We start from the raw sequence: 25,414 nt of genomic DNA, 5'->3' as shown, positions 1-25,414 counted from the left end.
AAATGAAAAAAAAGAATTTACAACAATACTCGATCAAACATTTCCGAAAAGAACATAATCATTTGAGAGTTGAGGAAATATCCACTCCATTCTTGTTACAGGAATATGAGAAAATTTCACAACATTTTGCAGAGGATGATCGAGAATGTTTAACACTCATGGGACGATTGAATTATTTGGCTCATCAAATTCCATTACAATGCGAAAATTTATTTCAATTTTATGGAAAATGTTTTGAGAGAATGAATCTTCATAACCATGCTTTTCGATGTTACATGATTCAATCACATTTATTTCCGAAAAGTGTGAATGCCATTCAATCATTACAACATTGTTTGATTGAAGGAACGATTCAGTCGATGGAAAATCCACGACGGATGATGAATAATCATGGTAGTAAAACGACTCTTCGGCATCAAGATTCTTCAAGTGCCAATGCATCCTCTTCTGTGGGTACTATGAGAAAAATTAACTTGGAAGAAAACAAAGCCATCAAAGAATTGCAATTAAGACAATTGATGATTCAGCCTTTAGATTTTGAATTGAGATTGTTTTTTGTGAAGAAACTCATTGATTCCTATTTATTGAATCGCAACCATCAAAAGAGAAACAAAATGGCGCATGAAATTTATTTATTTGTTCTCGATTACTTTGATAAAAAGTACATTTCAAAGATTATTGAATTGAAAGTGAATCATTCAGTGCTGAGCATGGAACAAGTACAAGAATTTAAAATAATGATCGAGTTGTTTCAACAAAACAAATTGGAGAAATATGCCATTGAATTGAATCGACTCGTTCTCAAACTTTGTCCAACCTCAGATCCACAACTTTATCTCAGCCTCTTTGATTTATATATCAAGACAGGGAAAGAGTATTTGAAAGCTTTTAAAATGTATAGTCATTACATGTATCTCACTGGAAATAATTCGATTGAAAATTATGCAATTTGTGGAGAATGCTTAGAAAAGGCAGAACACTATCATTTGGCGTTGTTAGCATTTTGGCAATGTCATTCACAACAACAGCAAGAGTTAATGTCCTATCATCAGGCACAACAGCAGCAACATCGAGAACAGCAACAACAAACAAATGAAGAGAGCTCGATCGTTGAGGAGATAAAAATCGCCGAGTTCACTAACGGTACCAACAGCCAAATAGCTCAATATGATCATCAGTCTCTGAAATATTTGAGGCACATCCTTATGGAAATTATTCCGAAACTCAATGACAGTTCCATTGTTCTCACAAAGGAACAGCAAGATCTCGTCTTGCACATCCAACAACATGCAAATAAGATTGATTTTAATGGCAGTCGATTATTTAGTAATAAATAACAAGCCAACACATGTCAATTGCTTGTTAGTTTCCGAAATACTTGAAATTGACATTAATTGGCCTTACTATAATTTCTGTACATGAATTACACAACAATTGAGCGAATTACAAGTCACTATTTCTAATGAATCTGTTTCCTTCGCTATGTTTTCCAGTATAGACGTGTCTAGTGTATCCAAAGTAAGAATGGGTTTTTTCCTTGTCATAGTAATCCTTGGCAGCGAGCAAATCCATTTTTGGTTCAGCAGAATCATTTTCTTCTTGTACATCACTAGTAGGTTGCTGTGGCTGTTGTGTGTAATCAGGTGTGACCACTTTACAGAATTTACCTCTTCTGGCGGCTTCTTTTCTTTCCTCATCAGTGACTTGTCTAGAGTCCAAAAACTTTAAGTTGTTCATTCTATAAAGTACATAGAGGCGATAGTGTTGGTAATCATCCGTATCATTTCCTGTAAATTCATTCGGGCATGCTGGATTCTTCAGTAAACTCAAATAAATTAGTTTAGGAAACTTTTGAAGACAAGCCTCGATGGTAGCATCTAAATCATAAATGTTGTTGTTATTTAGCCAAAGAGTTTCAAGATTTGGAAAGCTAGGAAAGTGTCTGATGTCTTCAATTTGGTTATTGTCAAGAACAAGCGATTTCAAATTTGTGAATCTATTCAAATTCTCAGCTCTCTTTAAATTATTAAAACTAAAATCAAGTGATTCAATTCCAACTCCGAATCTACTAAATATTGATGATGGAATGATAGATAGATCCTTTGAAACAACCGACAAGTGTTTTCCATGGTTTGTTAATTGGCACCCATCTAAAACATCATCGGAAGTACTAGTGTTATCAGTTGCAGACATTATTGAGAGAAGTTTTACAAATTGTCTATTGTGTTGTTGGATGATGATGGTGAAGGTACGAAAGCCCACAATTAAAAAATTTTTTAGTTTGAAACAAACTCCGAAGGGCGCAACATTTGGCAAAGAAAATCTTCACGCGTGCAACTTGGTCATGGGTGTGTTTATTCAGTTCTTTAATAAAATAGTGAAAGAATGATAGACAACGATCATCAAAAAGCTACTGTAAAGCAACGCCGTTGACTCGGGTGAAGGACCTTTCAAGAGGTCTTCTCATTGAAAGCTGTCAATAACACTTCCAACAAACGCTCGACCTAGCGCAATCATTGTAAAAAATTTAATAGTTTCCGTTACGTATTTAAAGCTTTAAATTGAAAAAAACGCGGCAACAAATCTGTGTGAATTCAAAGAGGTAAACTCTTCCGTGTGAGCAACATGTTCAAATCTCTCTCCTTTGAGAACAACAACAACAATGAAGATACTCTTATTACACCCACTCCAAGCAAAGGAGTGAATATGGATTTATTCTGGGATGATGCTCTTGATGAACGAAGCGGTGATGATGAAGAATTAGGAAGAAGAAATCATGATGGTCCGAGATTGAAGCCTGTTTCATCTCACATGAATGAACCACAACAATCGTTCAACAACACATCTGGCTCATTATGGCCAAAACCAAATTCTTCTACTCATCCATACAGCGTGATGAATCAAATCCAACTCAACAATTCCTCTTTGAATGATTCAACTTTTGGGATTACCAGTGAATTGAAAAGCAAATGTTCATTGGACAGTGAGAATAATGGTGCCACTGCCTCAGACTTTGAAATAGCCTCTAATCTACACAAGAGAAAGAGAGCTAGTGCCGGAGCTGCAGTAGTATCAGATTCTTTAAATGATTCGCTGCTCGAGGAATGTGAGGAGGACGATGATCCAAATTCTTTGGGGCTTATGCGAGATGATGAGAGAGAGCCTTTGAAGAATATTTCCAATACAGTAGCAGCCATGATGATGAGCAAATCAAGACAGTCCTTGGGTGGAGTTTCTAGTCCAATCAAAAAGAAGAAGAAGATCAATCTTATTGACTTTGAAAAGAAGAGAAGAGAAACCCGAGTGCTTAATGTCGTTCCTCAAATCACATGTAGTGGCCAAGATCATCACCACGTTGTAGGAAGCTCACCAGGCTTATACTTTTCATCGATTGAAACTGCTCTTCATGAAGCACAACCATTTGATACCATCCTTCTCCATGAAGGAACTTATCATGTACAACGAACCCTGTCTATCAAAGTAGAAGGCATCCACCTGAAAGGAATCTCAAATAAGGTACATTTGATTGGAATGTGTCCTTCCAATGTATTGAGTATTGAACACAAATCAATAACCATATCTCATTTGAACATTTCTCATGACACTCAACAATGTACCTCCACGAGTACTGCCGTTTCCTCTTCTTGTTCTACTAGTGGTACTAATTGTGCCCTCATATCCATAGACATGCAATCACCACTAAGTGATGAAATTTTCCAAATTCACATTAAGAGATGTGAATTATTTAATAGTTTTGAACATGGAATTCTTGTTTCTGGCGCAGCAGAGGCCGTAATCATTGATTGTTCTATCCACAACTGTAAAAAGATTGGAATTCTTTACACTCACAATGCTAGAGGCCTTGTTCAAAATAATCTCATCTATGAAAATCTGTATGAGGGAATCACATTCAGAGGTAGATCTCATCCAACTGTAAAAAACAACAAAATTTTCGACGGGCATTCAGGAGGAGTATATATGCGAGAAAATTCTCATCCTTATATTTTCGAAAACGAAATTTATGCCAACAGGCGCTCTGGTATTTTCATTACCAACAAATCCAAGCCATATATTAAGAAAAATTCCATTCATTCCTGTAAAGAGAATGGAATTGTACTAAAGAATAATTGCTCTGGCAAGATTGAGGGCAATGATATTTATCAAAATGCCTATCCCAACCTGTACATTGATGACGAATGCGAGACTGAAATAAGAGGTAATAAGATTAGATTAGGAAAATCCTATGGAATTTGGGCTAAAGGAAAGTGTAAACCAAAGATTTGTGAGAATGAAATTGTTGACAATGTCGGCAAGAATGTTTTAATTACAGAGTCAGCCAAACCATACTTTAGTGAAAACAAAATTTATTATTCTCGAAGCGTCTTGCAAACAGAAGAACTTAGAGGAATTGTTTTAAAAGATTTATGCAAGCCAACTTTTGAACTCGAAGAGATTTATGGTCATTCGTCCTCAGGAGTAGACATTGGAGGAAGGGCTCAGCCTCTATTCTTCGCTTGCAAAGTGACCGATAACTCAAAGAATGGATTTTTGATAAGAGATTATTCCAGTCCAACAATCAATGAGTGTATTGTGTCCAACAATGTTTATCCAAACATTTTAGCTATAGACAGGGCTGAGTCAGTGATAACCAAGTGCAAAATACATTCTGGTAGCCAAACCGGTATTTCTATTAAGGGCACACCAATCACAACCATTAGGGAAAGTGAAATTTATGGAAACTCTTTTTCAAACATCAAGATTGGTGGCAGTTCATCTACAGATATCATTGAGTCTAAAATTTACAATGGAAGACAAAGCGGAATTTGGGTCAAAGAGGATGCATCTGGTAAAATTTTCAGGTGTAGCTTGTTTAACAACCGAAGAGATAACATTTTAATGGAAATGCGAGGCAAAATGATCATTTCCGAAAATGAACAGGATAAATAGTTGTTGCAGTTTATGGCTTTTTTCGTTTCTTGTTGTGTTGATTTCTTTCATCAACAACTTTAAGGTTATTTCTGAGAAAATCCAATTGTGGGCATTCCATGATGCTTTGCATGACATGAAAAGGAACAAGAACTTTTCCTTCTGACTCTTTGAATGTTTCGTTCATGGCTTGAGCTTTGTACATGGCCATCGAGTGCGTGATTAGTGAGGAGGCAAATTTACGAAAAAGTACGTTGAACATGAGTGCCGCCTTATCATCAAGTTTAAAGTCACATTCATCCATGATGTCATCAATACCCACATCGCTGCAGTCACAATTGACTTGCATACTACTGCTTGTAAAGAATTTTGTGCAATGAGGGCATTCATTCAAAGGTAGAGAGAAGTCATCGTCGAGTGATGTTGTACAGGATTCAATATGATAAGTCAAAGAAGGAATCTTCATTCTCTTTCTACATCTATCCTGGATACGATTAAAATCTGATTGGGGCTGATGAGGACATCCACAGTATTTACAGAATTGTGGATTCTCTTCAGCTGTTTCTAGGTTTTTCTTATTTTCTTCTTCTTCTATCATATCTAACACTGACTCCTTATGAAAAACAATTGGTGTTAGGCCAATTTTTCTTAATAATCGCGCAATGTAAGAAGTAGATAAATTAAAATCAGGCTGTTTGGTTTGTAAATATCTTTTAATTTCCAAAGCTCTCTTGCGTTCGGCACATTTTCTTTTACCTATCGTCCAATTAATAAAAACTTCATCAGACGTTGCAAATAAATATGGAAGATTGATATTGCTGTCAGCTATCATTGGAAATCTCTCTGATGCCAGCTTAACAGCTCTTTCTTCTTTGTTTAGAGAGTCCAATCGTGTGACCATGTAATCTTTTTTGAAGAAGGTGATTGGTTATAACATAGTGATAATAATACCTACTCATCTTTGAAGGTTGGCAACTGAACGGTGGAAAAGGCATGTCAGAAATAAAAGATAAGTCTTCATCAATGAGCTCACTTTCAATTTTAAGCTAATTCTATTTCTTTGCGGTTAGACCACAGTTCGAAATACTTACTGCTGTTTCATCCTTTGTGTCATTTGGTGACTTTTTCTTTTTCTTTGACGGAGAGGCAGATCCAAGATGAATAACTTCTTCAGATGAAAATTCTTCATCTGAATCTAGTGTGAGTTTTTTCTTAATTTTTTTCTGATGTGTATCAACGAAGGTGTCCGACTCGGCAAGAGCTTGCTTGTCTAACTCAATATCAGCAATTGTTTCCGCTGAATTAACAATTTTCCCAGTGTTTTTTCTATCTAGTGACAAATGATGTACAATATCAAGTGGTTTGTTGATGTCTGTATTTCCTTTGAAATGAAGTTGAACAATAACTTGAAATTCACCATATCCTCTTCTAGATACATGAAAAGGAGGATGATAAATGTCAACAATATCATTAGGGGCAAATGATCTATGCAGAAATACTCGAACTTTCTTCACATAAGTGCTAATATCAGGTTCTTCGCTCGAGCCTCTCACATAGATGGTCCATTTATGAGTGTAGGAGTCATGGACTTCCCGATGTTTCTCGGAAATATAGTGAGAAGTATTTCCAACTACAATTCTCTTACGGATTGTATCTGTTTTCTTTTGATTTTCAAGAAAGCTTGCCAATTTCATAGCTTGATCCGCATTGACTAAATTTCGTCATCATGATTATTTAATAAAATTATTAATAACATTTTTTAAAAAACGAACACTGCAGTCCGTGATCACTTACGTTCGCTCCATAGCTTTTTCAGCAATTCTTGCTTGTGAGCAACTTCTTTCAAGCGTTCTTCAATCAATTTCTGTTCCAAATGCTTTTCCCGCAAATTTTCTTCATAATCAATCGTTTCGTCTTCTTCGTCCATTTTTTTTGTTGTGTGGTGTGAGTACCCCGAGAAGAGGCGAGATCATGGTTTTGTTAACCATCGAATGGAATAATCTCTATCTCTCCAATTAGTTGCCAAAACAAAAGAAAGCACCACCAACTGTAAATTCAATATGAAAAAATGAATACAACACCCACCATGTCCTTAGAGAGAAGTTTTACGAGCCTGACAAACACCCTTCTCTCTTCACCGACGACGTCGCCAGTAAAAAAGACCAACATTAATATCTCTAGTTCAACATTTGTAACAAATGATCTACAACAAAGACCAAAACCCGGACTCTCGAGCAAGGAGAAGGAAATTGTACAAAAGATAAAATTGCAAAAGAATATTCCATCGGGATTGCTTTTGGCAGCAAGTTTTACTTCAGCGGAAGAAGTCATTGAGAAAAATCTTCTACAAGTAGATGAAGAGCAGAAAGTATCTCTCTCCTTGGAAGATATTCAAGCATTGTTCAAAGCAAAATGCGTAGATCAAAATCTGCAATACATTCCAGAACGAGAGGATAGATTTATTGATTTAATACAAAAAAATTGTAGTGGACTACTTTTTTCTTTAAGAGAGCATGGTCTTGCAGACGAAGCAGCTAAAGCGTTAAGGAAAATTCTCGCAAATAATAGAAGTTATACTATTCTGGATCTTTGTGGAAACAGGTTGAGAGACACTGGTACTATCGAACTAGCGCCTCTGCTTGAAGACAATCAAACAATTGTTAGATTGGACTTAAGATCCAATGATATTGGAGGAAAGGGTGCAAAAGCATTGTTCAACTCTTTACTATATAATCAGACGTTGACGAGCTTAGACCTATCGGGGTTGAGTGGTATCAATAGAAATCACATTAGCACGAAAGGAGCCAAGCACTTGAGCGAATTGCTACAACAAAATCAAACTCTTTGTCAACTCAATTTGGCAAGTAATGGAATGGGAGCAGATGGTGTCAAAATACTTTGTAAGGGGTTAGTGGATAACTTTTCCTTAACAGAGTTAGATATTAGCTCCAACAACATTGGTACGGCAGGTTGTGAATCTCTTGCACGAGTGTTAGACAGAACTAATCTTCAAAAACTGTCAATGGAGCGAAATCAAATTGGTAATAAGGGAGTTTTTGTGATGTGCGAGAAAATGAAAACGATGCTAACGCCAACGTTGACTTATTGGGATCTATCTGAGAACAGAATTACAAGCGAAGGTGTGGAGGTATTGGTAGATATGCTGAAAATAGACAAAAGTTTGAAAACATTAAGAATTGAATGTAACGAATTTGGTGATAAGGGAGCTGAAGATTTTGCACAACTACTTGAGGTGAACAAGACCCTTAAAAAGCTGATGCTTGGAGAAAACGCAATTGGAGATGAGGGAGCTAAGGAGATTGGAAAAGGTTTATCACTGAACAGAACTTTAAAAACTCTGCTACTGAACAACAATCTTATCAAAGACACAGGCGCAAAGAAAATTATACGAGGTTTAAGCACTGGAACTAAATTGAAACATTTAGATTTATCCCACAACCGTATTGGCGATAGAGCAGGAGTTGAAATTGCTCGCATGTTGACAACGAATGAAACCTTACGAACTCTCAATTTAAAACAAAATGAGCTGAAAACATCAGGAGATCAAATTTCAGATGCCATGAGAAAGAACTTCACCTTGATTAACTTTGATTTTTCGTTCAATGATTTTAGCTACAAAAGCTTTAGTTATATTTCAGAAGCGTTGAAACGAAATGAAAAGTTGCTGAAATCAAACGAAGTCGAAAGGTTGAAAAAGAAAATAGAGCTTCTTCAGGATACAGAACTTCGATTAGCTGAAGTGAGTGATAACTTGGAAAAAGAAAAAGAAGAAGAAGTTATGTTGTACAGAGAATTAGAAGATTCTGAATATGAACTTCAACGAGTGAGGCAACAAAGCCAGCAACAGTTAGATAGACTTCAAGAAGAGCTTGAAGCCAAGAAAACTCTAACGTTTGAGAAAGAAAAGGAATACAGAACCTTAGTTGAAGGTATACAAGAAGAAAAGGATTTATTCGAAGATAGATGCAGGGAAATTATTGATAAAACCGATTCTGAACGGAGACGAGTAGAAGAATTGAAAAAGACCAAGCAAGCAATGGACAGAGAGATTGCAGAGCAGCTCAAGCTTTTGGCAAATGAAACAGTACCTCTTCTTGAGAGTTTAAAAACGGAAGAAAATAATTTTAACAAGGAGAAGCAAAAAACAGCTGTCGCAGAGAAAGAGCTATATTCACTGGCACGAAGAGTTCAAAAACTAAGTGACGAATTGTATCCTCAAGAAGTAGTTAAGGAAGAGATTGACTCAAGGCCATCAACATCCTCAGGAAGAAGACCTTCGGTGAAAGACAGTTCGCGAACCTCCACAAAACAATCATCCGCCTCAAGGTCACGCAGATAACTGTACTTGAGCAATCATGATTGCAAGCTCGGCATGTCTCATCAAATCAACTTGAATCAAATTCATTCTCCGTCTCTAATTCCATTCGACAACAGGTGGATTTAAAGTGCGTGTTGTTCAATAATTAAAAGTGCGTCATCAAGTTGTTTGGTGCGCACTTTTTCAAACACAGCAAAAATGCATAAGTGCGTCTCATTAATGTTGTCGTCTCGAGAGGTATTTCAGCGCCCAACTTTAAAAAAAGCACAAATTCATACCTCATTTTCTCCAAATTTTCATTGATAAACGATTCTATCTCTAATGGCTCCCGACAAAACAGAAACTCAGGCATTCATACCGACTAAAGTTGTAGATTGTTCGTTTCAGGATATGTGTGCCATCACGTCTATAATCACCATCATCACCCTCTTCACAATAGCAGGTATAATTGTCGGAGCTTTTTCTGCAACGAATAACGATAGATGTGCAAAAGTTCTACCCTTTCAGGACACTCAAACATTTGTATTTCAATTTAATGCATCTACCATTAATAACATGTACATCGGAGGCGATGTAAAAACAACTATTTATTTTGATGCATCTCTCACAAATAGGATTGAAGTGTTTGTAAATAGATCTTCTTTACTAGAACAAACCTATGCGAATATCAATACCACAATATACAGTGCAGTAGAAAATGGAACCAATGTACTGCGAATTAACACAACAATTCCGACTACAGATTTTACAAATTGTTACTATGCCTCAAGAATCATCAGATTGCCTGCAATTCTTGCCACAATCAGCGCTCAAGTCAGAAATTATGGAAACGATTTAATTTTAATGCCAGATCCAAATACAAATCCCTCAACAAATCTTAGACTCAAAGCTTTGACCATTATGTCAGGAACTAACCTTGTGAATATTACCCAAGTTCAATCAGGTCAAATATATTTGAGCGGAAGAAAAGGGCAGGTATATCTTTCGAAATTATTTGGAGCTGCTTTAATTGTGTCGACATCTGGTGATATTACTTATTCAGATCTCACTTCTGCTGTAGCATTGAGTTTGTACACCACAAAAGGTACTCTTCAAGGCAGTGGTATTGCTAGCGTGGCAAATGGAACTGTCACTCTCATTGCTATCAAGAAGAAACAAACTCACCAAGGAATTAAGGGAGCTAAAGTTGTTGAAATTGGTACTGAGGATGGAGAAATAGAAGCTTCATTCAACAATAATGACTTCCAAGGTGAACTTCAAATTCAAGCATCAAATCTTGACGAGTCAACAATTCGCTCCACCTATTATCCTGTTGTTAAATACTCATCTGTAGACTCAAGGAAACAATATCCAGCAGATTTTGGAGGTAATGCAGCTGAGACTTTCACTCCCAACTATGCTGGAACAATTGGTGACCCATCTTTTTCCTCGACACGTCTTATGAAAATTAGAGTGAAGAAATCTGGAAGGTTATTGAGATTGAATGTCTAAACCTTTCAGCTCGTGCTGCCAAAATTAAACCCCAAAATTTTGCAAATTTTTGACTTGAACGGAATATTTTATTGGGTATTATGTTTACTCAAGGGTCCTCACCTCTTGGTGAGTTGGCTGGCGAGCACACATATTCAGCACCCTCGTCATCTGAAGGCTTTCGTTTAAGGTTGGACTCAGAAGGAGGGAGTTGCAACAACGAACTGAAAGTATACTCGTGCCTCATGTTGTCATCTTGGTTGAACATGTTGTCATGAAAGATATTCCTGAACAAATGGCAGTGCTGAAACAGAGTCAAGCATATTGCAAGAGAAGAAAAGCTTGCATTTGACAAATTCAATGCATTATGTTTTGTGGGTAAATCATTGTGGTAGTAATCACAAATCGATACAGGATTTCCAATTCCAAAGAAACTTTCAACCAGACTGGCATTCCTTAGTAGTTCCCTCTCAATACCATAGCCATCGGAAATAGCTTTAAATTTTACAAAGCTTTTAACTGTTTTTCCATGCCAAACATATACTGAAAACCCATACTTTTCATCAACGCTGCTTTGTAAGCTTTTCCTGAATCCGAAATTTGATGATTTGGAGTAGTATTGCTGCAGATCTCCAGTTGATAATTTCGCTTCAAGCCCTTCCAGAGAAATATTGGAAGTTGATGCAACAAGTTGAAGTAAGGAATGACTAGACAATTTGATACGTCTATTTTCTATTGCTTGATTGTTTGATGGGGAAGCTTGACTCCGAAAGGTATGAACGAGCAAATACGAGTGGTTGGGGCTGAACGACGAAAAATCCTTCGTGAAATCAAGGCTTGAAATACTTAATGATGAATGATCTTCATAGATCCAGCCTTTGATATTGTGATGAAAAGAATGGTTTGATGTTGGTTCTGTCCCAACAATTTTGCTTGTCCTTAGCTCTCTCAGCAAATCCTCAATACATTCAAACGGAGAAGAATCCACAGAAACTGTAGTTCCCATTTTATTCGAGCACCAAGTGTACCCTTTGAATGTGGTGAAAAAGTGTTCCCTTTGAATAAAAAATGTATTTGAAATTGAAAACGTTCAGCCATGTCATTTGCATTCGACGATGACCCAACATACATAAACAGCCATTCAATTATCACATGTCTCGACAAATGTGATCCGTTGAGTTTAATATTTTTGTTTTAAAAAAATGAAAGGAACTATGCAAGGACATTTATCCTCTCTGGTTAGCAAGACCAAACAAGCGGTGAACGCGGGTCTCACCAAGATGGAGGAAACAGTTGAGAAGGTTCGCCATCATGCTGCAAACGTTAATATTCCAACTTCAGGACTGTCAGGTAGTTTAGATATTTTGGATGATGCTTCGGGAAATTTGCCTGTTGATATGCCACCAAAAATTGATATCAACGGAGAAACCTATAAAATTACTAAATTATTGGGAGAGGGAGGTTTTTCATTCGTGTTTGTAGTGAAGAATCTAAACACCGGAGAAGACTTTGCTCTCAAGCGTTTATTAATTCAAGACTCATCTCAAGGTATTCAAGCTCGAAAGGAGATTGAGGTCATGAAGAAATTAAATAATCACGAAAATGTGGTAAAATTGATAGGTGTCAAGGAATTGCAAAACGGAAGAGCTAATGAAATTTATATTCTTATGGAACTTGCAGAAACCGAAGTAGTGAGTATGATGGAAGAGAGAATTAATTCCGGTGAGAAGAAGTTTTCCGAACAAGAAATATTGAAAATATTCTTTGATGTTTGTAAAGGAGTTGCTCATATGCACTCCCAAAACCCTCCGATGATTCACAGAGATTTGGTAAGTGGTTGTTACATTTGGCATGTGACGCAGTAACAAAGGAGTTTCACGTCTCTATTGTCATACTTACAAATTGTATGTGGATAATGGTTTTATTTGCCATGTCGTCGTTGCGTGAATGATCGCTAAAAATACAGAAAGTGGAAAACATTCTCTACAAAGACGGTGTGTACAAGATATGTGACTTTGGTTCAACAACAACAAGAGTATACACACTTACTTCAAGATCTGAAAAACAAGAAGCGGAAGAAGATATCCAAAAAAATACAACACTTGCTTATAGATCTCCCGAAATGGCAGACCTTTACAGTGGAGATCCTATCAACGAAAAATCTGATGTTTGGGCTTTAGGATGCGTTTTGTACAAATTATGTTTTTTCAAAGGCCCATTCGAAGATGCTGAAAGCTCTATTGCAGTAATTAATGCCAAGTACAAAATTCCGCCATCGTCATACTCACCAGCATTGATTGATTTAATTAAGAGTATGCTTGTTGTGTCTGTTAAAGACAGACCATCTGTATTTGATATTACAGAAAGAGTTGGAAAACTTTTAGGAAAAGAAATTGCTCTTCAAAGACCTGTGCAACAATCGAGACCAACTGTTCAACCATCATCTCAACAAGTTTCCAAGTTCAGCCCATCAGTTAGCCAGGCAACACCAAATAATTCTGGAGGTGGTGACTTATTTTCTCAGCTTGATTGGTTCGAAAATGGCGGTCAACAAGTTTCTCCTCAACCTCAACAACAAACATTTAGCGTTCAAAGAAAGGCTCCACCATCCTCGTCTGTTGTTGTGAAGAAGCCACAACCAGCTCAAACGAATTCATTTGAAGATAATGGTGACTGGGCTGATTTTTCCGATTTAGAAAGCACTACCCCATCTTCTGCATCCACACCAAAACCTCTTCCAAAAGTTGAAAGTACTCAACCAAAATCAACTCCAAAACCATTGCCCCCAATAGAAACAAAGCAAAAGAACGGTGGTGACCTTTTCTCCCAACTTGACTGGCAAGACTCCAATGACTCTTTTAGTAACCAACCGCAAACAAACGTGAGCAGCCCTCAAAAACCCCCGGTTCTCAGACAACCATCTACTCCAGTTATTCAACCAACAGTGCAAAACCTTCAAGTTCAAACTCAACACAAACGCAGCTTGAGCGAAAGCCTACAAGGAATGACTCTTAGTACGCCATCACCTCAACCATCTTCGTCATCATCACCATTTCCAATCATGACATTTACCAGTGAAAGCCGTAGACTTACAGTTTCCAGAGCTACTACTGTTGCTCCTAGACAACCTAGACCAAGTCAAATTTCGTTGGCATGTTTTGATTTGTATTCGAATGGTGATGAAAATCTTTTTATTGAATATTTGGTTTATATCAGAGAACGGCCTGTATTCCTTGATCAACATGCTTGCGTGAAGGCCTTGATTCTAATTCATCATATTCTTCAGTCAGCGCTCACGGACAAGTGCGATCCAATTGATGCCAAGTCATTAATTCAAGATATCAAAGAAGTATGGAAGCCAAGAGCAAATCAATTAATCGCCAAGTTTATTGTAGAATATGCTTCATGGCTTGAAAGAAGGTGTGAAATTTTGTCAGCTCTTAAAGACTCTGTTTCTGCCAATTTCTCTATGAAAGGTGAAATTCAAATTGCAGAAATTTCAGACTTACTTGATCTTTTAGATAGCTTGATGCAAGTTCAAAAATCAATTTTGGGAGACAAGACCCCTTCACCAAAGATGGGAAGCGCCATTCCAATAGCAAGCGATGCCTATGACTTATACTTGTGCGTAACCAACACTCTCCAAAAATGTAGTGAGGCCAACAAATTCTCTGAAGATGTGAAGAAGGTTACCTTAAAGTACAACCAAGTGTACACAAATCTTACCAGATTTATTTCTCAACTTGGCCAATTCAAGCTTCAAGCAGGAAATGTGAGATCAATACCTACATTGCCACCAACTCCACCATCGTTCTTTGGATTACAAAAGACCTTGGTACAACCTCCTTCTACTTTGTCTGCTCCATCTGTTCTTAATCCAAACTTTGAATATAACGAACCAGACGAGCCATACACGTACAAAATTTTGTCTATCACCAATGAACCTCTCACCAATGCAGACATTCTTAAAAAGGAGGGTAATAACGCATGTGCGGACTGTACCTCCAACCAGGTACAATGGGCACACTTGGGCTACGGTATTGTTTTGTGTACTCAATGCAGATTGGCTCACTTCAATTTGAAGACAGGAAGACTTGAAAGCTTGACACTCAACAATGTTAAATTATCAAGAGAACAGCTTTCCTTCCTCAACGCTATTGGTAACAAGACTGCAAACGAATATTTCGAAATTGGGTTGCCACCAAACACTAAACCAAGCAACAATATCAACCAGCCTAGTTTACAAACCTATGTTAGAAACAAGTATATTAATAAGATGTACGCTCGTGTTGGTAATGGAGCAAGTTCTCCAAATCATATCAGATCGCCAAGCGGTGGAATTGACCAACTTAATCCTTCTCAGTTCTACATGTAAATTTGCTTCTCGTGTGTGCAATAAAGATTAGCTTGTTTTAATAATGGTCAACCATTTAAGGGAGATATTTTAAGGGTGTTTTGTTGACAACTTCACAAAACTCGGCAACGGTAACTACCCAAAATAATTGTGAGAACGATCGTTTTACAATAAAAAAGCACGCACAATTAACAGGTTAGCACCTCCACTGCATTTCAGGAATGGAATCCTGGATTGCAATTTTTTCTAAATTAATTTGTTGAATAAAAAATGTCCTCTCGTTCTGACAGCTTGGATACGAATGAAGAAGACGAGAGAGAGCTCATTGCGAGCTCCGTACAAGAGGAGTCGCATGCTCTTGAAGAAACACCACCTGTCGATGAAACAACCACTCATTCCGTTGATAATGAATCAATTCAAACTTCATTAAATCACCATGAGCCAGTTTCACCTCAAGAGCAACAACATGAAGAAAAACCAATAACTCCACTTCCTAAACTACCCATTATCATGATCTCAATATTAATTATTGCTGAAGCAGTTGGTTTTAGTATTTTATATCCCGTAGTTCCTTTTATGGTGAGAGACTTTTTATTGCTGGAACAATACAATTCTACATCAACAATGTCTGCCATCAACCATAGCAGAAATATTGATATTCATCATGCATTTTCCTCATCCCATGGTCATCACCATCCAAATTATTTATTCCTTCCAAGGAAGAGTTCATTATTTTTCATTTCCGAGTATCGCAACAACAATTTTGAAAGTTTGAAGATTCTTGGTGAAGATTTCTCTCATCAGGACAACAATTTTGTAGGCACCCCAGTTTTAAACAATAATACCAATCAAACCAATCATGAAATTACAATTTCAGAAGAAAGAGTTGGTTTATTGGTTGGAATTTTGGCATCAGCATTTTCATTGGCACAACTTTTTTCGAATTGGTTCATTTCCAGAGCGAGTGACCATATTGGACGAAAACCGTTTTTAATGTTTGGATTAATTACAAATGTTGTGTTCCTTTCCTTATTTTCAATATCTAGGAATTTTTGGTATGCTCTTGTTATAAGAATAGTTCATGGTTTGTTAAACGCGAACATTCCTATTTACAAATCATTTCTTGTGGATATTACAGATGACAGTAATCAACAGAAAGCGTTTGTGATTGTATCAATCTTATGGGCTATTTCCAATGTAGTGAGCCCAGGAATTGGAGGTTGGTTATCAAGACCGAGTGACAAATGGTCTTCTCTTTTGGGAGGAGAAGGCAGCTGGCTTTACAATTTTTTTGCTTACTACCCATACGTTTTGGCATTGTCTGTTCCCATCATTATGAATGTTGCATCTCTAATTTTGAACATGATATTTATGAGAGAGACCCTTGTTAAGAAATCAAAATTTGCACAAAAATTGGATGATTTTTACAATAGCGTGCTTGTGAAACTTCGAATTAGAAAACCTTTCAAGAAATATCAATCTGAAGACGAAGAAAATGCATCAAACACGCTCGACGGGGAAACAAGCATGGAAACGGATGAAGTTGACATGGAATCCAGAGTCAATATTTTGGACGTAGGAACATCTGATCTAGCTCTTAAATCTTCAATAGATAATCACTCAAAAGAAGGCTCACCCAACAAACTCTCATCAATTGACAAGGTTGAAGAAGTTTCTAACGATGAAAACAGCATGCTCCTGCTGTTGAAAGACAAAACTGTACTGAAAGTCGTGTTTTTGTACATGTTTCTTGCTGTTGCCACAAGTATGATGGACGAAATGCTGCCTGTTTACATGAGTAACTCAGTTCAGAAACGAGGACTTGCATTTGACTCATCAGTTATTGGTATTATTCTTTCAATAGGCGGATTTACTTCTCTAATTATGTTAGTGATTTACCCCAAGATGGCTAACATGGTGGGATTCTTGTGGATGTTTAGAATTGGTTTGGTTATTTATGCAGTGGTTGCCGCAAGTATTACATTTAGCTCAGAGTTGGTTCGATTTGAATTTTCCTATTGGCTTGTCTGGATATTTGTGACTGTGTGTGTTTTTATTAAGGCATGTGCTCAAGAAGTTTCCTATACAGCTCAATTCATGCTGGTAAATAATGCTGCACCGTCACCACGACACATTGGTAGTATCAATGGACTCGCTCACATAGTGGCTTCTTTAGGTTGGAGCAGTGGACCAATGTTCGCTGGTCTCCTGTTCAAATGGGGTCTGGATTGGGCGGATCAAATCCATGAAGCAAATCCCACAAGCTTTTTTGGAAAAGTGCCTCTTGTTGACAAGCTCAGCTTTTTTGTTTGCGGTGTGGTTTGTTTACTCAATTTTGGCCTTTCTCTCACAGTTCCTCGGTGGATTGTGTCTGGAAGAAGATATGAAAAGAGTGTGAAATAAACTTGGCTTGCATTAAGGTTAATCTGACCTTGAGTTAGTTATTAATAAGAGTTCACACACTAAATGAATATTAAATTTGTTTTTTAATTTAGAGCTTCTTCAATTTGAGGGCTTGGGCAATTCTGTCCATATCCTTTCTACCTTGGGATGTGACTCTTCTTCCAGAGTGTGGGTTCTTTGATTGTTCCTCGGATTCCAAAACACCAATTCTTTCCAATTCTTGCATACACTTTCTTTGGACAGTTCTGGAGGCTCTTCCATGGTGATATGGAGCATAACCACCGTTCTTTGATGAACCGTATCTCTTTCTCAAACCTTGGACACCGGTTCCTGGTCTAATGTAAATGTTTCTAGCAACAGCAGCACAGTGAATGTAGAACCAATCTGGGTTTGCTGGTGGCAATTCCTTGTGGACAGCAGTCTTGGCAATATCAACCCACTTTGGCAAAACAATCTTTCCTTGCTTCTTCAAGTGTTCAGCATAGGCAACGACCCATTGTTGTGGGTTTACGTCCTTCAATGTTGCTTGACGATTGACCATATTGTCTGTTGATGTTGATGATAATTGTTGAGTACAATAGCAAGTGAAGTGTCGATTGTTGCGAAATGTCAGCTATGAGCGAGGGACGAAAAACTTACATACTTTTGGCGTATTTTTTTCAAACGATTTTTAAAAAATTTTAGTCAACTTGGAAATATATTTTACAACGAAAGAAAAAAAGCTGAACACAGTAACAACATCCCTCATCACCACCAAAACGAACTTGCTGGCTTGCGTCAATGGTAAAGAAGTGTTCAATGCTCAATGATACATGTTTCCATAAATCTTCAGACTGAAAGAATTTCCGATTCAACATCAAAAAATGTCTCAACTCCGAAGACCTACTCATCTTTTTCACCGCCTCTCATCTTTGAAGAAGGCCAATTTGCTCGGAATAAACATGGTAACATCTACACGACAATTTTCAACGATAAACAACAGCATTAGAGAAGAGAATGATATGACGAACAAAACTAAGGAACCATCACAACAAGAACAAAAGTTATCATATCAAGAAATCAAGCAAATGAAAAGAATGAAAGAATTGGAAGAACGACTAACCAAAAGTAAAGGGGTTGGAAAACTTTTTACAAATCCAAGAGAGAAACAATTAGTCTTTACAGGTCTTGTTTTAACCCTTGTTTTTTGTATAGGTTCATTGCTTTTTTCAATTTATAGAATTTACGACACATGGCTTCAAAAGCAAATTAGATGTATGTACACATACGAATTATTTATCGAAATTATTGAACTATAATTTTGCAACTTCATTTCTTTCAGATTTTCCATCTCCGTTTGTCAGGTTGACCGAGAATAGAATAACCTGTGTAGATTTCTTTGGAACTTTCTCGATTAATGTGCCAAAGCAACATCTTCCTGATGAGGTTGTTGAAGAATTTGAAAAAAAGGCATACAAATAGAGGGATAATAACAATTTGAAGGTACGATCAGTAGTTTTAAACACCCTACTAATATTGCTTGTCAGCCAAGATCAGTAACAACAGGGAACGTGAATACTCTCAACAATGCTGTAAATCGATCACGCCAATAAATTAGAATTTAACAGTACGTATTAAGAAGCAAATCGTGAACGTGAATGCTCAACCATGATTATAAATAGTGTTCAGCGAAGTCGAATTCAAATCAAAAAAATGTCTGTTCAGCGAGCTCTCACACTTGCACAAAACGAAGAACCACGAAGCGCTTACCAATGTAATCACGTTGTGAATTATGCGTTGAATGGCGACAAAAATGTTGGTGGATTGGCCAGCTCATATTTGAATTGGGGCTCTCAAGTGACTGCATCTCCACAAGGCGGGGATGTAGTTGTTGGCAATGACGGCAAACATGTCGGTATTTTTGTTTCCTCGACAGAGTTTGTACACTCAAGCTCTAGTAAAGGCAAGGTTATCAAAGTTGGCTTAGATCAGCTAAAATACGTTTTTCCCAGCGGATATCAAATCAGAAGAAAGTAAGGTTAATTCTGAGAGACAGATCTAGCATAGCTTGGAGAATAAACTCAATGACATCATTGTAGCTGGTATGTGATCTGGCTAGACATGTTTTTCAATCTTGTTTGAGAACTTGTGGTTGAGACAAATCTTTGATATTTAGAGAGGAGAAGCGGAATTGCTTTGAATACATCCTCTTCAAGTTTTTGATTTTCAATAGACTTCTTCTTAACGGATGCCCATTCCAGGTCATTCAAAGATTGATGAATAATATCCATCGTTCTTGCAATATTTTTCAAGAGCTTTACAAACTTGTCTTGATATTGTCGATTCATGGCTAAAAGCTTTTGAGAATGATCCAGAGATGGTGCTTGAATTTTGGAGAGAATTTTAGATTTGTTCAACGCAAAATGTTGCAAACTATCACACAACTCGTTCAAAATTTGCAATCGTTCTGACAAACTTGCATCATTCAATAAATCAAAACTCCGACTGTATTCACTCATCAATTCATACTTTTCATGTAAATGAAATATGCGATCTTGGATATTCATTGACTCGGCTAGCAGATGTGGTAAATCAACACTGCTGCTTTCATTGACCTGATCAAGCAGCGCAGGCTCATCTTCTCTGTTCTTGTCAGTATTGTCATGATAACAACCACAATGTTCGGCTAACCGCAATAACAAAGCCATTGTTTTGTCAATTTTTTAATTTTAAAAAATAACAAATATTGCAGCATTTAAAATCATTTTACAAACGGTTTAGGTTGGCGGGAGAAAATTTTGCGCCTAACACTCAAAAAATGTCTCTTCATGCCGAACGAGTAAAAACTCCACTTCCAGAGCAATTGAAGAATTCGTTTTCGTTTGGAAATACATCACATAATGAAGAGGATGGTATTGAGGAGGAATCTATGATGGACGATCATCAATTTGAAATGAAGCGGACGGATGAGGGAGATAAACTAGAAGATTTTCATCGTTCCGAGAATGTAGAAGAGGAGCCTACAAATCACAATACAACAGTCAATAATTCTAGAAGAAATCGTTTCAATCAAGACGTGGGTGATCAATCTACAACTGACGTTGGAGATGAGTCAAGCTCCAAGAAAAAGAAAAAAAGGGTCAAAAAGAAAAAACTAAAGACACGAGTTGAAGAAGAGCAAACTGAGGAGACCAACCTTACACCAAACGAAAATATTTCAGCAACTAACGAAACAACGGTCAATTCAACAATTAAGAATGACCTCTTTGCAGATATGAAACGAAATCATTACCTAACTATATCTCCAAACGATATTATTACAAAAGAAGTTGAGGAAGGTGACGACGGTAAAGCAGAAGAACAAGCAACAATGGAGACAGCCAGAAATGTTAAAACTCAGGGACCCACCTCACAAAGACAAAAAATAATATTTATCGAAAGTAAGTTGATTGATTATTTAAGCCATTTAGTGATCATGACGTGTTGTTTAGATCCTGTCAGTGGCCAATTCAGAAAAATTAAAGAGACGGATTTGAATGATCATAAGGAAGTGAACGAGGAGTTGGTCGAGGATGAACAACAGATTATCGAACGTGAAATTAATTCTTATAGCTCAACAGTTTTGGTTACAAACAACAATCTATTCGTAATTTTGAACTTTACTCAAGGCCTTTTAGTTGGGTTTTGTCTTTTTCACCTGCTTATTAACATTCCTCTTTACAACCAATTAGTAGCTTTTGCCGAATGGTATTCTTCAGTGGCAACAATTTTACAAAAGATTTACATGTTCCTCTGTAGTATTTGCTCAGTCCTCTCTTTATATATACTTTCCATAGAACTTCGACCACCTATTCAAAAGAGTACAATATTCACAGAGTTGGTTGTGGAAAACTCATCACCCTTAAAACGATCTACACGAACTGTGTCATTTGTGGTGAAAACATTATTATGTGTTGAGGCTGCTTCCTACTTGCTAGCCTTTTTAAGCAGTGTCATTATTGCCTATGCTGACGAATTCTTTGCTTTTACCTACTACAAGGTTGGAGCAAATTGGACAACACCAATTTCTGTATCAGATCCTGAAATAATTCCCAGATATGTTATTCTTTGGCATATCCTTAATGGAGTGAGAGCTTTGAGTGCAATCGTTGGATGGGTGTCAGCCACAATATTGTTCAGAGGATTAAGGAGACAAGCAGAGACAACGTTTCAACATCTCTTGAAGCAGCAAAGAACAATCAACCAATGATGAATACAAATGATTACTACAACAAGAGAAATAAGCAAAGTAGTAAGGTCAAGGGAAATCTAAAATCCCTCAGACAATGATGGCCGAATGAAAGAGTGATCGATGTAAACACACTTCAAAACACTTGTAATGATGCTTGGTTTTTACTTGTCAGGTGACATCAATAATTATCCAGGATCTTATCCAGTGACAAATTCCCCAATACAACATTATAATATAATAATGGAAAGTCTCCTTTGTGGTTTTGGTATGGGAGGCGACTGGTCTGCAGTGGTTGAAAGGGAAACATCAGGCATTAAGTCAGTCGACTTGTTTTCACAAGGTTGTTGTTCTTCACACGAATTGGTCTGCGAAGATGATTGTGAATCCACACCAACCGAGTCAGGACAGGTCGAAGTGACAGTAGCGTTGGCAGCAGTTGCGGCCGCAGTGGTGAGTAACGTGTTGTCTGCAGCTGAAGAAGTGACAAACACTGAAGGATTGGACAAGACTAGAATATTCTGTGGAGATTCGACATTTGTAGCAGTGATGAGAGAAGAAGGTTCCGAAGACGGTGATAGAACAATCTTTGGTGCTGCTGTGCATTCTTGACTTGTTGAGGTCGTGGCCGCCGTAGAGGAAAACAATTGCACGATTTGCTCCTTCATTGAAACTTTAGCTTTTAACTCCAAGTTTTCCTTTTGCAATTCATCAATTTCCTTTTGTTTTCGATCCACTTCTTTTAACGCCTCTCTAATCATGAAGTATACAAAGCGAAACTTTTCAAAATCTTGTGTGGCTAAAAACCGAACCGTATTGAACAGTGTATCCGTGTTGCTTAGTTTGCTGAGGCAATAATTGTCCCAATCTTGCATCTCTTCTATTGAGAGGTTTTCCCTCTGTTCACAATATTGATTATTGATGATGGCATGTAGTCGTCTGAAGGTGTTTAATTGGTCCTCTGTTACTTCTACTTGATCCCAAAACAATTCCATAGTGTTGGTTGTTGTGGAAAGGGTGACAGAGTCGTGTAAACGAGTGTTGGATATTGGTCAATGCAATTTATTATCTCTTAGATACACAACAATTTGGACGGCGTGCTGTACACCTCTCGGTGCCACATGGATGCATCTCTTTTTGATATTCGTTGTTCAATTTCAGAGTTTTTCCCCAATTTCCTGAATAGTCAAATGACCAATATTGATGAGACAAGGTCAAGCTCATTGCTAAATATCGCATGCATTAATAGGAATGTTAATACATATATCTATTTGTCTTTACGGGTAACTTTCCCTTAAACGCATTGTATTGTCCTAGAAAAAAGTACTTGCAAAGCAAAACTTGCTCTCCTTGGATGGAGTGGTGGGAAAATTCTCTCCTTGTGTTTCGAAAGAATTTTAAGTTACAAAAAGATTTTAAATATATTGTTAATAACAGAGTTTGAATGCGTTTTCTTTCAAATCTCTGTGTTTGCACAAAAGTGCTCTCAAAAAATGTTGCCAAATCAATTGACCTCATCTTCTTCCTCCTTGGATGAATCACAGACTCTGCAGTCCGATTCAAACACAATCATCTCACTACCACAACAATCTCACAAGGCTTGTATTGCGTGTAGGAAATCTCATAAACGTTGCTCTCGGAATTTGCCATCGTGTTCTCGATGTCAAAGCAAAGGCTTGGAATGTGTCTATGAAGGATTGGTTTCAAACGCAAGTCAGCAACAACAACACAATATTCATCATCATCATCAAAAACCACCCTATTCATCAAGTACATTGGTACAGCATTCAAGAATGAATCCAATCGGAACTCAAACCAATTCAAATCCGTATCATAACGTTCGTTCTGGAAATGATAAGAATACAATTCAGGATAACATTAAAACAGTGAAATTAAATACACTGCAGACCTATTCGGAAATTATTTGTATGGGAAATCCATTATTTGAAATGAAACAGCTGGAAGAGATGATGTTCTTGAGTTTAGATGAATTATGTACCAATCGTAAAGATATTCTTTCGTTTTTACTTTCCATTCAAGCGTTGTGTGAGCAGAGATTTGGTTATACGGATTTCTCTGAAAAATCAATTGCTAGGGCCAAACAAATTCTTTCTCATGTCTATGAAGATTGTGACAATCAATATGTGGCATGTACTTGTGTAAATTTCGCACTCTATTTTGCTGGAGAAGGCAACAAACAAAAAGCAAGGTATTATCTTTCACGTGTTGATAATTTTATATCCGAATTGAAAATTTATGCGAATGGTAGAATTCCGAATTTACAAGAGGCACTGAAAGTGAGACAACAACATTGCATGGGATCTGACGTTGTTTTAATTTTAAAGAATTTTCTCATTTACAAATATGTGACAGATCTTGTGGCCAGTCAAATGAATCCACTGCCTGATGCCAAAACAGTTGAAGAAACATTTTCACTTCTTGTAGGTTTGTCATTACCTCAAGAATTTAAAAAAACAGTGGAGTACAATAATTTAGAGGATCCCAATGTACTTGAAGATCGAATTAAGGGAATGGAAGCCATATATAATTTAATTCACATTTCATGTAAACAAGGAGTGGCTTCGGATTTTATTCAATCCATTTACGATTTTGTACGAATAGTAGTGGTTTCTGGGTTGAGAATTGCTTTCATCGCTCTTGCCAAACCTGAAGTCTCTTCTTTGAATGTTGATGCAACAAACAACAAGTGGTCGATTCTCCTTGAACAATCAGCACTTCATTTGAGTGAACTGACACAAAGTGAGCTTTTTCATTTTGTTTCTCCACTGTTGACACCGTTTTTCTTGTTGGCATTCAATGCAAATCTTGAAATTGCAAAATCCATAGAAAGAGGTGAAAGAAACAATCATGGACCATTTCCAAGCTTTGATGAAGTGACAAGAATCAAAGGCCTCAACGAGTTGTATCCCATACAGAAAGTCTTGTCGCCAAGTGTGGATTATTTTCAAGTTGTGGAACGAGATTTGAGGGCTCTTCGACTTCTCTCTACGAGATACAAATACGTCTACGAGTTTGCTGACATTATTGAAAAGTTTTTGAAAGAGAGGAAACCAGCCAGTGCCACAACTGAATATTTCTCATCCGAGTCGTCCTTGTTGGGCGACTCTTCTTCAGCAGCTGGTGCGCTTGAGAGCTATTTAGGATTTTCTATGGATCTCCTCTCAACACAACAGCCCTCAATGAATAATACCATGCGACGAACAGCCACCTACTACTCTCAAATGAGAAAATTCATTTCGAAACTGAATTCATCGTTTGATAAGGTAGTTTGCCCGAGTGGTAGTAGTAGTAGCCATTCCAACAACAACAAAAACAGCAGCAAAACAGATGAAGATATGATTGAGGAATGTTTGCAATTCCTGCAAGATGACGACATTGAGTTGGACCCTCTACTATCTCAAATGCTCAACGGACAAGAATTCATTGATTACTTTTGTGAACAAGATGGCAAAGTGGTTGAAAAGATCTAGTGAAAATTCGTTCACATACACTGTGAATGAACAAAATGCCGATATTTGTAAATAAAACTCATCCTCTCGATCGAACCTCTTAACACTATGTTCCTTCATCATGACGGAAGTTTTTGAATTTATTATAATTTAGTGATGTCAAAAATAAGAGATGATGAGCATCCGAGAGAGAGTCTTCAAAATTTACAACTTTTCTTCAGGTTGTTGAGTTGGAAGAAGTCCGT

General features: G+C 37.2%; 16 protein-coding genes across 16 annotated transcripts; 10 read left to right on the top strand and 6 right to left on the bottom strand.

Annotated features, from left to right (window-relative positions):
* Positions 1-2: 2 nt before the first annotated feature.
* Positions 3-1,337, top strand: C9374_012526 (uncharacterized protein; the record flags this gene model as incomplete). The annotated part of the gene is made up of 1 exon (XM_044688302.1): positions 3-1,337. One exon carries the CDS (start codon positions 3-5, stop codon positions 1,335-1,337), a length of 1,335 nt encoding a protein of 444 aa, XP_044554168.1.
* A 106-nt stretch (positions 1,338-1,443) lies between these two features.
* C9374_012525 (uncharacterized protein) lies at positions 1,444-2,193 on the bottom strand (the record flags this gene model as incomplete). The annotated part of the gene is made up of 1 exon (XM_044688301.1): positions 1,444-2,193. One exon carries the CDS (start codon positions 2,191-2,193, stop codon positions 1,444-1,446), a length of 750 nt encoding a protein of 249 aa, XP_044554167.1.
* Positions 2,194-2,625: 432 nt separating this feature from the next.
* C9374_012524 (uncharacterized protein) lies at positions 2,626-4,947 on the top strand (the record flags this gene model as incomplete). Its single annotated transcript, XM_044688300.1, has 1 exon — positions 2,626-4,947. The coding sequence occupies one exon, from the start codon at positions 2,626-2,628 to the stop codon at positions 4,945-4,947; it is 2,322 nt and encodes a 773-aa protein (XP_044554166.1).
* Positions 4,948-4,957: 10 nt separating this feature from the next.
* Positions 4,958-6,853, bottom strand: C9374_012523 (uncharacterized protein; the record flags this gene model as incomplete). Its single annotated transcript, XM_044688299.1, has 4 exons — positions 4,958-5,832; positions 5,882-5,972; positions 6,018-6,637; positions 6,721-6,853. 4 exons carry the CDS (start codon positions 6,851-6,853, stop codon positions 4,958-4,960), a joined length of 1,719 nt encoding a protein of 572 aa, XP_044554165.1.
* A 141-nt stretch (positions 6,854-6,994) lies between these two features.
* C9374_012522 (uncharacterized protein) lies at positions 6,995-9,286 on the top strand (the record flags this gene model as incomplete). The annotated part of the gene is made up of 1 exon (XM_044688298.1): positions 6,995-9,286. The coding sequence occupies one exon, from the start codon at positions 6,995-6,997 to the stop codon at positions 9,284-9,286; it is 2,292 nt and encodes a 763-aa protein (XP_044554164.1).
* Positions 9,287-9,586: 300 nt separating this feature from the next.
* Positions 9,587-10,756, top strand: C9374_012521 (uncharacterized protein; the record flags this gene model as incomplete). Its single annotated transcript, XM_044688297.1, has 1 exon — positions 9,587-10,756. The coding sequence occupies one exon, from the start codon at positions 9,587-9,589 to the stop codon at positions 10,754-10,756; it is 1,170 nt and encodes a 389-aa protein (XP_044554163.1).
* An 88-nt stretch (positions 10,757-10,844) lies between these two features.
* C9374_012520 (uncharacterized protein) lies at positions 10,845-11,741 on the bottom strand (the record flags this gene model as incomplete). Its single annotated transcript, XM_044688296.1, has 1 exon — positions 10,845-11,741. The coding sequence occupies one exon, from the start codon at positions 11,739-11,741 to the stop codon at positions 10,845-10,847; it is 897 nt and encodes a 298-aa protein (XP_044554162.1).
* A 196-nt stretch (positions 11,742-11,937) lies between these two features.
* C9374_012519 (uncharacterized protein) lies at positions 11,938-15,110 on the top strand (the record flags this gene model as incomplete). Its single annotated transcript, XM_044688295.1, has 2 exons — positions 11,938-12,564; positions 12,702-15,110. The coding sequence occupies 2 exons, from the start codon at positions 11,938-11,940 to the stop codon at positions 15,108-15,110; spliced, it is 3,036 nt and encodes a 1,011-aa protein (XP_044554161.1).
* A 249-nt stretch (positions 15,111-15,359) lies between these two features.
* On the top strand, positions 15,360-17,492 carry C9374_012518 (uncharacterized protein; the record flags this gene model as incomplete). The annotated part of the gene is made up of 1 exon (XM_044688294.1): positions 15,360-17,492. The coding sequence occupies one exon, from the start codon at positions 15,360-15,362 to the stop codon at positions 17,490-17,492; it is 2,133 nt and encodes a 710-aa protein (XP_044554160.1).
* Positions 17,493-17,580: 88 nt separating this feature from the next.
* On the bottom strand, positions 17,581-18,033 carry C9374_012517 (uncharacterized protein; the record flags this gene model as incomplete). The annotated part of the gene is made up of 1 exon (XM_044688292.1): positions 17,581-18,033. One exon carries the CDS (start codon positions 18,031-18,033, stop codon positions 17,581-17,583), a length of 453 nt encoding a protein of 150 aa, XP_044554159.1.
* Positions 18,034-18,355: 322 nt separating this feature from the next.
* Positions 18,356-18,953, top strand: C9374_012516 (uncharacterized protein; the record flags this gene model as incomplete). Its single annotated transcript, XM_044688291.1, has 2 exons — positions 18,356-18,746; positions 18,814-18,953. The coding sequence occupies 2 exons, from the start codon at positions 18,356-18,358 to the stop codon at positions 18,951-18,953; spliced, it is 531 nt and encodes a 176-aa protein (XP_044554158.1).
* Positions 18,954-19,184: 231 nt separating this feature from the next.
* C9374_012515 (uncharacterized protein) lies at positions 19,185-19,508 on the top strand (the record flags this gene model as incomplete). The annotated part of the gene is made up of 1 exon (XM_044688290.1): positions 19,185-19,508. The coding sequence occupies one exon, from the start codon at positions 19,185-19,187 to the stop codon at positions 19,506-19,508; it is 324 nt and encodes a 107-aa protein (XP_044554157.1).
* A 53-nt stretch (positions 19,509-19,561) lies between these two features.
* Positions 19,562-20,179, bottom strand: C9374_012514 (uncharacterized protein; the record flags this gene model as incomplete). The annotated part of the gene is made up of 1 exon (XM_044688289.1): positions 19,562-20,179. One exon carries the CDS (start codon positions 20,177-20,179, stop codon positions 19,562-19,564), a length of 618 nt encoding a protein of 205 aa, XP_044554156.1.
* Positions 20,180-20,289: 110 nt separating this feature from the next.
* On the top strand, positions 20,290-21,720 carry C9374_012513 (uncharacterized protein; the record flags this gene model as incomplete). Its single annotated transcript, XM_044688288.1, has 2 exons — positions 20,290-20,911; positions 20,963-21,720. 2 exons carry the CDS (start codon positions 20,290-20,292, stop codon positions 21,718-21,720), a joined length of 1,380 nt encoding a protein of 459 aa, XP_044554155.1.
* Positions 21,721-21,929: 209 nt separating this feature from the next.
* Positions 21,930-22,694, bottom strand: C9374_012512 (uncharacterized protein; the record flags this gene model as incomplete). The annotated part of the gene is made up of 1 exon (XM_044688287.1): positions 21,930-22,694. The coding sequence occupies one exon, from the start codon at positions 22,692-22,694 to the stop codon at positions 21,930-21,932; it is 765 nt and encodes a 254-aa protein (XP_044554154.1).
* A 498-nt stretch (positions 22,695-23,192) lies between these two features.
* On the top strand, positions 23,193-25,190 carry C9374_012511 (uncharacterized protein; the record flags this gene model as incomplete). The annotated part of the gene is made up of 1 exon (XM_044688286.1): positions 23,193-25,190. The coding sequence occupies one exon, from the start codon at positions 23,193-23,195 to the stop codon at positions 25,188-25,190; it is 1,998 nt and encodes a 665-aa protein (XP_044554153.1).
* Positions 25,191-25,414: the final 224 nt, after the last annotated feature.

The sequence above is a fragment of the Naegleria lovaniensis genome (genome assembly GCF_003324165.1).
Source record: "Naegleria lovaniensis strain ATCC 30569 chromosome Unknown tig005, whole genome shotgun sequence".
NCBI lineage: Eukaryota > Heterolobosea > Eutetramitea > Acrasida > Naegleriidae > Naegleria > Naegleria lovaniensis.
This window is presented reverse-complemented; position numbering and strand designations above follow the sequence as displayed.